Here is a 12,795-nt window from a genome sequence, read left to right on the forward strand (position 1 = left end):
TGAATGTTAAACAGTTTGCTTATCATTATTTCAAAAATAATTATTTGTATGTCGTTAATGGCCATCAAGTTTGGTAATTGATCGAAAGAACTATCTGTTTCTCATATTGAGGGTTTAAATCTGTTTGAAAGTTGTGTAATCAAAATCGTTGTAGTCAAGTGTAGCGTTCCTTCCCAATTATAGTTTTCGGTTAAACAAAAACTTCCCTCAATGTGTGTTTACCTGTTTGTCCATATATATTTTTTAGAATGGACTGCTGATCTACGGCGAGGGAAGTGCGAGCGATTTGTTTGCCATCGAAATGTACGACGGGAAGCTTTGTCTGGTGATCGATCTCGGATCGCAAACTTCAAGAGTAAGCCGAGACTTCAATACGAGGCGCCTCTGTGGCGCATTAAAAATTAAAGTGTTCTTTTCCCCGTAGTCTCATGTAGCGTAAGCTACAAGTCAGTTTTTGTCATATAATGACGTGCATTTGTCAAGAAAGAGCAAACCTATTCGAATTATTAATAGCTTCGCGTTAATTGTTGACACATTAAGTATGATGCGCTTTATAACCTGTATTTCGCATTTATTAGTCAGTTAACAAATGTTAAAATTGGCGTGATGATTTTTCTGTTGTCATAACTTTGATTGCACTCACTTGGTGTTAACCTTTGATATCATGTGTACTTCTTTGCGCCTTGTCCAACCTGCCTGTTTTTCAAATCGGCTTTAAAAGCATTTTTTGATGACTTTCTGTCGATTTTACAAATTGTTATGGAAAATATGTATCCTACGGCTGTGTCCGTCGCCACTATAGGTTGACTCAAGTGTTCATATCTTTGTATCACAAGTGTTAAATTTGTGTTTTCTAGTGACAACCTTTTTGACCATATAGATATACACTCCCTTACAGATATATTGTTCTAATTTGTGTGTATTTACTATTTATATAAAGGGCAATACAGTAAATCACATATTGCTGGAGCAAACATTGAGGTTGGGTTAACCTTTTTGCTTTGTGTAGCACAACAAGAATTATGTGGTTTTTCAGTTTTTATACAACCCACGAACCTCGACTTTGTACGACGGAATGTGGCATTCTGTGAAGGTGTCAAGGTACGGCAGGAAGGTAGTGTTCGTAGTTGACGGGAACGCAAACAACCTTGAAGTTCTGGTGAGTGTACTGTACATGCCTTTGCGATTTTGCAAATGCTCAACTCTATTAGCATATTATATATATAAACTGGTTATGTTTGTCCTCTGCTCTATTTTTAATTCTTCGTGTGCTGTACCAGGCTAAACCTTGTAAGCTCACCGCATATATTAACACGTTCGACGTTTTCGAAGACCGAAGTCAAACCCTGTAACGGGCCAAATCGTTAAATCACGAGCTCAGCAAAGCAGATATGAAAACAATAAATGTTTAATTTCAGGGAACCAATAGCAAGTTAGATCTGCTCGGCACCCTAAGCGTTGGCGGAGCCGACTTTGGCAACGGCTTTAGTCAACTGCGTGGACTTTGGACTGCTCCGAAACGCCAGGGCTTCGTCGGTTGCCTCACCTCCTTGCGGATTGATGACGAGCTGGTCAATCTTCGGGTGAGGGCGCTGTTGAGTTAAATTTCGTGAAATAGAGAAAACGCTTAATTTTATTGATTTAAAAAAGTCAATATCATATTTCTACAATTGTACAACTATGCGGTTTATTAATATTTATAGATACTTGGATGCCTCAAAAACAACAATAATGTAATATTGAATCAACGATAAGTAGCTATAGTGGTAGGTTTGTTTAAATACTAAACATTAGGTTTTATGAATATCTTGGCAATTTTTTAATAATTTAGCTGTTAGTGTACTGAACACTGCGTTTTGCATGGTCTTATAAATGAATCATTATCTTACAAATGACAGAGAAAGCCAATTTACACCACATACATTTATTGCTTTGAAACCTGCGACGTAAATTCCCATTTGTCATAGGATATCGAACACACATCGCACATAGCCTTTTAACGTGATTCATGCTTCGAACTTTGCGCTGACGAAAAGATTATTTTTGAAAGAAATGATACATGCTTTACGGTGTAGGATAGCGTAATCGATTGGGGTTTGATGAAATAAGGAAACCATTATAAAACTCGGCCAAATGTATTTCGTTAAACTTTTTTGTTTGGAGGAATGACTGGATAAGAAAGCATTTTTATTAGCTTTATCCAAAAAAGCTAACTAAAATGCTATTTCGGATAATAATATATAGGCCTATATAATAATACGCGTGAATTTAGATTGCCAAAAAGTTGGAAAAGGCTTTTTAAACAAAACGTATCTAAAATTAATGCATGACAGACGAAAATTACCTACGTTTGCCTTTTAAGCGTGTCATTCAGACAACGGAGAACAATTTTTTGACAACAGTTTGCGTGAAAGTTGTGCTTCGCTTGTTACAATCTTTATCCAGGCGAACCTCTAAAAATTTCTCGTTAAGCAAGGTTATGACCAAATCGCTGCATCAAACAAAACTTTCAAGAGGTTGGGTGCGCTCTCGAAATCAGACATGGACAACTAGACGTATTTTGTATTTCTAAAGTTAGATTAGAACTAAATGAGGTAATTTCATTTTGTTTAAATAAATTAAACTTATAATTAAACTATATTTATAATTAGAATTAGGTTTGGCCAATTCACAATTAAATTAGCTCTAATTGCAATTTATGAAAACCCCCATAAAAAATGTTTTCTTTTTTTGCAGCATATAGTCCATGTTTTTTAGACTATTAAAAAAGTCAAAGATTATGAATTCAAATTGTATGACTGAGAGACTAAAAATGCGGTACACACAAGACATTCACAAATTAGTTTCGAATTGGAATTAGCGGCATTTTGCTCTAACTCTATGAATCAGCTAACTAGACTTATCTGGTTGTCTATAGTCAGCTTAAAATTTCTACGAAGCGTCGCCGGGGACGCGTAATTCATAAGGCGCTTGTCCTGCAACTCTTAATTACTTTAGCTTGGGATCCAACGACAGTCGTTGAATCTCGGAGGAACCCCTAACATGCCGCGTATATCGACTGGTCAGCGTGGCTAAAAACACGAGTTGCCGCATCTGTATCGCGTCTGCCATGGGACTTTATCAATTTTTTATAGGCGAGCCGTTGCGGCGGCCTGTCGGCCAATCGGAATCAAGTCCCGTTACGAAATTGATTCTGTCTCTTGGCCATCGCGCCGGACGAACCATTATCCCCTTCCACAGGGATCGATGGATTGGAGGGCTGAGGCGACACTCGTTAGAATCTTACGAATTTTTTTTTGCGAGTCTAACCACAAAATAAATATGCTGTTGCTACCAGGCATTGGTATATTTGTGGTAAACCAACGTTTCGGCTTACTATTCGGAAAGCCTTCATCTGGGAATGACACACGTGTGTGGTTTAACAAATATATACCAGGAGAACTTATTTTTAATAACCACGAAATATGCGGCGAAAAGATCGTCTATAGAGTATCACGATATAGGCATTGCCGCCACCATATGTTTTAAACCTTATGTATTTTTTAATTTTGCTAGTCTCCCGCTGAAACACGAGCTCCGTCAAGTGTTATGTCCTGTACTCCGCAAACATTTTTCTAGATATCAACTTTTTAGAACTCACCCCTCCAGAAACGTTCAACTAACCGTAATTCGAATCACGTATAAAGTAAAAACTTAATAAATAGTAAACAGCTTTAAAATCTATATATTTCTTAATTCGATCGTGTTATAGAAGAAAATATGAGGTTTTGACCGAAAACAGCTCAAATAAACATCTAACAAAAGCTAAGGAAATATTACTTTCTGCTTTAAAAAGACAAAAAAACGTTAAATAACATATATTTACGGTGTAAGAGATAATATAGGTGTGCAAGGTACATTAAAGTTTGTATAGCTATTTCGAAAACAGTGAAATATGTGATACGACATAAACTTTGTTCACATAAGATCATTTCGGAACTGATTCATTTCATGACTAATCTCCAATTTAAAACGATTTTATTCCAAATGGTAAATTTGGAGCAAAGCATTTTTCTTCCTACATTTTGCTAGCTCGTGATAATTGTCTGGTTGGTCGTGGGCAAATTTAATCCAAGCCGGAAGAAAAAATGAAAGAAAACGAGTCGCCTTTTTTTCCGCCCGTCGTTTCCTCTCGCGGGCGCGCATGAACAAAAAAGTAGATCTGGAAGCTTAAGTGAATTGGCAGAGCAAATAACCAGAAGGCACGCGTTTTAGGATTGAGTTGCCAGGCCAGGTAATGCACTTAATGTCGGTTTGATTTACCCTAATTGTCCCCGCAAAGCCCCTGGCGGGTCGCGATTACAAGCCAGTTGCGTGTTTAATTGATCCCGCAGGGACTCAGGATTAAGAAAAGCAATTTTCAGTTAGTGACTCCTGGAGGCATTTCACATGATTTCTTTTGGGTGCAGGTCTTTTGGGTGCATTATGGAGTGTTTTTTTTTCTTTTCAAGGTATATATAAGTTTATTCTGACGTACCGTTAGTATGGTTGTTCCTTCGGTGGGTAATGATTGCCTTGATACAAGCCTATAGGCAGGTGTAGCTTTTTTGATGCAATATTTTCAGTGTTAACTTACAACGCAGCATTGGAATATTATTCTGTTTTTAGGTCGCCACTGTTATGTTTCTTTGAATTTTGTATCGGCGATGCAGGAATGGTACGAGTAATTCAATAAAAATTAGCATAAACAAAACTAAATTTGAAATAATTGCTGAGCTTTTGCACAACAATACTAGTTGTCAACCGAGAGAAAAGATTTGATAAGGTTTTTGCTTGTATGATTATATAGGCAACTTATAAAATCACTCTGTGTTTGTATGGCGGCAATGAATTGTTTTGGGTGTTTGCGGATTAGAGGTATCTTTTGTATGTTTGCGGATTAAAAGTACCTACCTCTTACCCGAGCAAGGTTGAACGTTGAAATAGTGTCAATTAACTTCTATTCTGCCGCTTTGGTGGTATGTATCGATCGGGGACTGTCGGGTAAAAATCGTTTGCCTACCAACCTTGCCTTAATTGGAATTGGCTGGCGAAAAATCTGTCACCCAAACGCGGTTTAATAGTTTAACAAACTCCACCAAATCTTACTAAAACAAGTCACGTACAGATATGATGCTCAATACCTCTGTTATCAAATATATCGTTTGTTAAATCCATTTACTAAATTATTCCGGACATAAGTTCGTTTAAAATATGGTATTTATTGTATTTTGCTTTGAATAAAAAGTAGTAGGTTTTGGATTAGGTTGAAAATTTTGTTTTAATTTTTCATGTAAATAATTACACAAACAGTTAAAATAAATCTACAAGTTAGGCTAAATTGCAAATTTGATCCAGATATAATTTAGATTCTCTTAGATTTATTATACTTAACAAAGAAAAACAAATGGAGACATTACAAACACAATCCAAATGTTTTTTTACGTTCACGAAAAATTGATTTATCGATAGACCAAGGCGCTCTTCTAATAGACAACCGTGACTCAACGTTATTTCGGCGTTCGTATGATTGGATGTAAAATATTATTTCGCAAGCCTCGTTTCTCACCAGTCGTCGAACCAGCTAAAAAGACCAACTGCACAGAAAATCGATAGAGAATCGCAAAATTAGCCGCAGGTAAACCACACGAATGAACATGTATTTGGCAAACAACTAGGTCGCTTTTCTAGAGGCTTTTTTATAAAAATGGAAAATATTTTCTGCTAAGAGAGTTTATCGAGCAATTGTGAGAGAAATGTTTGATCTATTTTTAATTGATGTTTGTAGGATTTAAAGATCTCGGCAATGTGCCGTAGATGGAGAAATTTGGTTTAGTTTGGCGACTGAATTTGTTTTGAGGAATATATTTTCTTGTAGAATTAGTGTGAATCTAGTAGCAGGTATAACTCTTACTTGTAAAACGTTGTAATAAATATACCACCGCTGTACGGATTAACTCAAATATCGCTCACTGTTCGGTTTTCACAAGAGAGTCTTCAACAGAGGCGACGCCTACGAGATTCGAAAAGACGCTGCTCGTTAATTCGACGTGGAATAGATTTAACTGCTTTAAAATGGATTTAGCGGAACCCACAGGTCACGGAATGGTGACCGCGGCAACCGTTAACATGGCAACCCTGCTGTGCCTGCAGTGCATGCACCTGCACGGCCCACCTCTTAACATGTGCACATCCTACTTTAAGGTACACCAAAGGAACATGTGGTTGCGAGATTGTGACTATCCTTAATTTAGTTGAAGTTTGGAGATTATCTATACAGTATGTACACTTCATTCATGCCAACAAAAGACAAATTAGAATCTAAGTTGTAGCAAAATCATGATATATCGTCACAATATCAAGGTTATTTTGTGAATTACAACACGCTCATATCATTCGGGCTTGTGGTTTATGGCCACCTGTGTACTAGGGTTTGTCATTGGGCCGGCGCAACACCTTTGAAATCAATTAACGTTAAATTATATTTATCCGGAGCACCCTAGTGTTATCATATACATTTTGACCTCTTGTGTTGACAAAGTTTTATTTTCAGTACTTGTTCAGAGTTCGAGTACTAAGCCTATCAAAACCGCGATTGTTTAAAATTTGAAAAACAAATTATGCGATTTTACAAATCATTTTTAAAATGCAAAAGGTTTCGCCAATTAAAAGATAGTTGGCGATCCACTCCTATACGCAGCGAATTGTGTTCTAGTAACCTCGATACAGCAACATTGATCTCGTAACCATGTATTTCATTTCTTCTCATGTTTTATTAATAATTTCGATTTTGTATGCATGTTGATCTCTGACAGTTTGCTTAGTGACGCAGTCATAATATAGAGTCTACTCTAGACTCAAGAAGACCATCGGCGATCGTACACATTGCGCGGTCGTATGGAATTATCTTCAGGCGAGATCAATTGATTATTTGTCTCTACGTGATTCCGATTCGTTAAAGAACGCAAATTGGACGTATAAATAAGCCACTAACGCTGCGTTATGGGCCCCGGTGCAAATTGGAACAGTCGCTTTCCCTTGTACAGTAGGTCGATAGGGTTTATCGAAATCTGTGTAAAGCATGTATAAACTATAAATTACGTTTAGCTCTTGTAGGAACTTTACGCCGTACATAAAAACGCCTTTTGATGAATTTCTTTATAATTTTATAAATATAAGATAACGTGCATAAACAAATTGATAAATGTCCTTCGCCATTTTTTCGATTAAATTGATTTTTGTTCTAAAGCGAATTTGATCTTCCGGCCACATTTACTCAAAATATGAATATGATGTTCGTGTTGACATGTGTACAGATTGTCAAGCGACCTGATGTGTAAACGAGCAGCTCAAACATTTATTGTTAAAAAATAACAGTGCAATAGATAGAAAACAAGGATGTCGATCAACTTTATTTGTTTAACATGCTTTCAACATCACTAGGTTTCATGGAAACCTTTTGCATATTGACGTGTAGGGTTGTACGTGTTTATCCTTCCTTTTTGCTAAGATTAGGGCGCACTCGATTTTAATTGACGTCATTACTGTGATAAGCTAGCAAAATTATTAAGTGTAAAAGAGCGTATTTAACGTTTTTCGAATATTAAGCCAAAATTTACTTTAGTTTAGTAAAATACTTTTTAGTAATACTTTCTACTTGTTAATACATAATTGCCCTTTCTCATTGCCTTCTCAGGGTAGAAAACGGTTCACTGGATGGCAGAATACACCTGTTAATTGGTTTTGGTCCCACAATATTGATCGTGTCTTGACTGACATCGCATGTATCAGCTCCGATCCAATATTCAAAATGGTTAAATACTGAAACTCGATAGACACATTCCCCAATATAGACACATTCCCCAACGCTGCCTACAGCAGAGCTATTAAATAGCCTTGTGCTTCAATGACATATGTTACATTCGCACGTATAGTATTTTAAAGTGGTACAGCATTACCTAGAACTAAAAAATGTCTAAATTTTATGTGCACTTTTGCTAATAGTAGTTGAGCATTTCTAGTTTTTTGGGTAAATTGGCAATAAAATAAGTTAATAGAGCAGAACAGGGGACATTGCCTCGTGGAAATTGAATTTAGTTTTACCGACTTATGTCGTCCAGGAAGTTATTATTTGACCGTAAAGCCGTTCCTAATCGTTCCAGTCTACTTTCACCACTACGTATACACGCCTAATTCCATATTCACTGCTTTTTTAAACGCATATATTTATGTGCAGTCCCTTGCGCGGTCCTCCGGCACCAACATGGGTCCGTCGCCGCTGGGAAGCGGTACCGACATCACTGCTTTCTGTGGCGGTCTGGAGGGCAGCCAGTGCAGATCGGGCCCCTGCCAAAACGGCGCCAGGTGCAAGGAGGGCATGAACCGCTTCATCTGTGACTGCGCCGACACGTCCTTCAAAGGAAAGACATGCGGCGAAGCGGTGATGTCAGCCAGCTTCGACGGCACCCAGCATATGACTTTCCCGATGGCCAAGAGCGTGCAAACCGTGGGCGAGGACATCTCCCTTCGTTTCAGGACGCCCCTCAGTTCGGGTAAGTTTTGTGGCAGCTCGTTAGTTTTGGCAGTCGCCAAAACCGCCATCCAAGTTCACTAGAAAGGGTTTCGGTGCTAGTTATATTGTTTGCTTGCATATTAACAAAACGAATTCAGATGAAACACATTAATTCTACTCCAATTTAAAGAAATATTTAGCCAAACCAAAAAATAATTAGTGTTATTTTTTGCGGTCAGTGGAACTAATATGCTATGGCTTAGCATATTTTAGTATTTTTTTGTGATTTAAAAAGAGAAAATAAATATATATACATGTACATTATAGCTGATCTATTCAAGGGTCCAACCTTTTCACTACAAAATTATAACATTTTGTTCATGCCTAATAATTTATTGTATAACACACGCAAGTATGTTTTCGAAATGTTTAGATGAGTTCAGATATGCATGCTTCTTATTTTAGGTATTTAAAAAATATTTTGAGTTCGTTTAACCTATTCAGAGACACCCGTAACGACTTGTCCATCTATTTTCTCATTTGTATCGAAAATCTGCCATTCCTAATTGAAGTACACCAACATTTGATGTATACTGAGTTCTGTGTGTATTGTAGGGACATTGTTTGGTACGGTTTCAAGTCGCAGCAGGGATTTGGTGCGACTTGAAATGGTGGAAGGCGGAAGGGTCAAACTGACGATCGATTTGGGTACGTATATTGAGCACTTATAGTTTTCTACTTGTGTTTTACGTCGTGGTGATTGATTTTTTTATTTTTTGTTTATCATATTTATAGAAAAGTGTCATTTTGTTGGTTTTCTGTTAAGTTGTGTGGCAAAAGGGGAAAAATATTAAAAATGTAGGCCTTATATTATATAAAAAAAATCAAGATTAGATTATTTTTATTTTTCCCTTTTGCTACGAACCCAATGCTATATAACGTTTTCGCCATTTTATATTTTTATTGTACAGACTGCTCCCAACCCAACTGCACTGCACCTCGTAAGTCTCATCTTTGCACTTCATTATTCCGCACAATAAGTTGCATGTTTATCATAATTGATGTCGGCTTGTTGCGCCTAAATTTACAATTTTTTGTTTTATGTCGTTCTTACATACAGGAAAGATGCAGACTGTGAAAAAGTTTTTCGTTTTGTAGGAAAAGCGGTGCGCAAACGTATATCGATTCACGGATTATTTTACTTACAAAAACTGGAATCCGTAAACCGTTTTTGTTTGTTTGTTGCACTTTTCTAAACTCTTTCACAAAAACATGTTTTTATCTAGTAACATTCGAATAGCTCAAGAAAAAAACATGGGAACTTGTTTTCTTGTTCTAATCAATTCATTTTTAGACTCAAAACGAATAAAAAGAAATGTCCAAAACTTTTCACCAGGAATACATCCTATTATTTTGGTTTAAAAAGGAGGTAACCTGTGATAGTCAGCAAATTTTTGCCGTCACCCATTAACGAAAAGGAGGAATACTAAGTTATACTTTAATTGCTAACGACTATTAGGTCATCAACTGTCGCGATTGCACAATTTTAAACTTCAATTTGGCTAAACCGCTCGACCGTTTAACTTTATAGTCCAGGTGTCGCGTAAGGTTCAATAAACGCAGCTGGCGAAACTTACCTTTAATTACCTTTACTCTGAATGGGGATTAATTTAATCGAGTTAGTATGTCAAAATAGCTTTCATGTTTAACGACTTGACATAGCAAGAACTACGTTTTTGGGCACATCGGCCAAAAGTAGGATTTTATTCGATGCGAATGACCTCGATAAAGTACGTGTCACGCGCCATTTTCTGTCAAACGCTGCAGTTCCGAGTCCCAGCCAATCGAAACCGCGCCCGTTCTCTCTTTATATGGCACTTGGACCCAACCAGATCCGCCCTGGGCGCGAGCTAAAGCCAACGGGACGTGCGACGAATAAATCCGGCCGTGGAACGAAACCGCAAACATGTGCGCCAGCCCAAGTGAAGTGTTTGTTTCCGTGGGCCGATTCGGCATCAGGAGCGCTGCAGCGACGGCGGCGACGGCCTCGACAGTCGACGAAGGCAAATTGCCCCTCGAGCCTGCCAATTTTAACTTTGCGATCTGGTCCCGCCTCGTGAATTATTGATGGCGTGGGCTCCCGGCATGTCGCGCTGCCAGGAGTTCGGTCCTTCCAGCGATTTGCTGCGATCCTCCTTGCCTTGTTGCGCTCGTTGCTCGTTCCAGGAAACGCTGTAGCGGCAGTTCATCGCGCGGACGATAGATGCGATAAGACCCCACACCGTTGGTTATCACGGTCGGCACCTGAACCATACCGCTGAGTCGTCGCAGTCGCCCTCGTTCTCTTTCGTGTTCCTGGAAACATGTTAAATTTTAATGCGCTTTTCTAAGATAACTTTGGGGTTTGCTGTTCAAAGACGTTGCGAAATCGAAAATCGTCTTCAAAACTTCTAAGTTATCTTTATATAATATAAGCCATTTTCTTAAAACGACGTTAAATACTTATTTCGGAAAGGCACCTTACAAATGAACACGCACGTATATATAGGCATTGGCTTTAGGCTGACACATCAGACTAGGGTGGTGGACTAAAATAAAAACACCCTTTTTATCCTCATTATTATTTACTTTTTTTATACCTGGGTCTAGAATGTTGAATTTTACGCGTGTATTCAGTGTTATGAATTAATACAACACTTGCCCTATTGTACCACAACAACCTTTTTTATATTGGTGTATCAACTTAAATTTATTCCCGTTGTGCCGGTGCAAATGCAGGCAGCGGGCCTGACTACATGTACAGCGACGGCGGTATGAACGACGGCCGTTGGCACAGCGTGAAAGTGACAAGAAGAGGACAACGGATCACCTTCGGCGTTGACGGAAAGCTAACAGGAAGTAAGTTTTGCCTCTGGTTGCTAAGTTCATTCCTTTATTTATTCGTTTTGCGCCGCCCATGTTTTCAGTGTTCGCCGATTTAAACTGCGATACAACATTCACAAATTCAGCCATATTACTGCGTTACCCTTCCAAGACTCTCGGGACTATTAGGTCGTACTGTTAGGTCGGTTGGTTTATGCCTTTAGGAATAAAATTAATTTATGGGCCAATGTCCTAAAAGCTAAACCTCCATAAAAGCGTGTCAGCGAATTTAAACTGGTAAGTTAAAAAGATATTATGAATTTCACATGAATTGCGGTTTGTCATTTTTTGTTAAACTTCAACAAAAAACGACACCGACGTAACGGTGGTACCTTTTTTTAAAGAACTATTTTAACGACTAAATTTTGTTGTATCTCTTAATGTATTTACAAAACAAACACAGAAAGGCCACTTTCATATTGTTATGAACTTAGCTGTAGCACTGTTTTCTATGTCTTATTGTGTTAATCTCATGGTCGTTTATTTTGTTTTTAATGGCAAGAGCCACTACCTTCTTATACCTCGAAAGCGGAGCCTGAAAATCCGTTTTAAGTCATCCTGTCTGTCTGCGGCCGTTTGTTTATTTGCGGTTGTGCGGAAGTCATGTTTATACCCGCTCTGTTTAGAACATTGTCGGGCGATCACTGGAACCATGACAGTTTCTTGACAAACTTCGCCCGTTTGTTGAATCCTGTGTAACACCTTTATTACGTTGGTATCTTGAGAGTATTTTTAGTTATCTAAAAAAACAAAAAATATTTATTTTTAACATTTTGTAAATACAACTTATGCGACTAATTTAGAAAAATCGTTATTTGTACACTTTGTACTGGTCCTTTCTAAAATGTGCATTTGTTTACAATAACAAAATGATGTCCGACACACTATTGTAACACCCAAGGAATGATCACAAAACAAATGGTACTACACGTTTTTTGTATGAAGGATGCCGTGGTTTATACTTGATTTTTAATCAAACTGCGTCGTCAGTCATCTGTCGTAATTCGCAACGTTCTATCGACCACAGTGTAATGGGCAAAATTTGGCTTCTTCAAACTCATTAGTACTCACAATCTGACAGTTGGCTCATCCACCTTGATGTAACCTTTTTATTTTTTTATATCATTCCGTTTAACTTATAGTTTCAATATCGGTTAGTGCTCTTTAACCTTTTCCAACTCAGTAGTCACTTTGTGTATCTCTTACCAGTAGCATGTACAAGAAGTAAATCAATATTTTGTGGTAGTTCGTCATATATGCATCTTATTTTCGGCCACATGTAAATAGAGGGATTTCACATAGCACAATATACATTTTTTTCACAATTGTGACATGCACAAATA

At 37.8% G+C, this 12,795-nt stretch overlaps 1 protein-coding gene across 1 annotated transcript in view; it reads left to right on the forward strand.

Moving 5' to 3' along the window:
- LOC146140072 (neurexin-1-like) overlaps nucleotides 1-12,795 on the forward strand; it is a 46,251-nt gene that overhangs the window by 14,425 nt on the left and 19,031 nt on the right. Inside the window, exons 7-13 of the mRNA XM_083392371.1 lie at nucleotides 248-355; nucleotides 1,037-1,159; nucleotides 1,419-1,583; nucleotides 8,255-8,570; nucleotides 9,146-9,238; nucleotides 9,502-9,531; nucleotides 11,309-11,428. Of these exons, the coding sequence (XP_083248497.1) occupies nucleotides 248-355; nucleotides 1,037-1,159; nucleotides 1,419-1,583; nucleotides 8,255-8,570; nucleotides 9,146-9,238; nucleotides 9,502-9,531; nucleotides 11,309-11,428 (955 nt within the window). The remainder of the gene's footprint in view (nucleotides 1-247; nucleotides 356-1,036; nucleotides 1,160-1,418; nucleotides 1,584-8,254; nucleotides 8,571-9,145; nucleotides 9,239-9,501; nucleotides 9,532-11,308; nucleotides 11,429-12,795) is intronic.

Source organism: Ascidiella aspersa, chromosome 6, assembly GCF_963924565.1.
Source record: "Ascidiella aspersa chromosome 6, kaAscAspe10.2, whole genome shotgun sequence".
NCBI lineage: Eukaryota > Metazoa > Chordata > Ascidiacea > Phlebobranchia > Ascidiidae > Ascidiella > Ascidiella aspersa.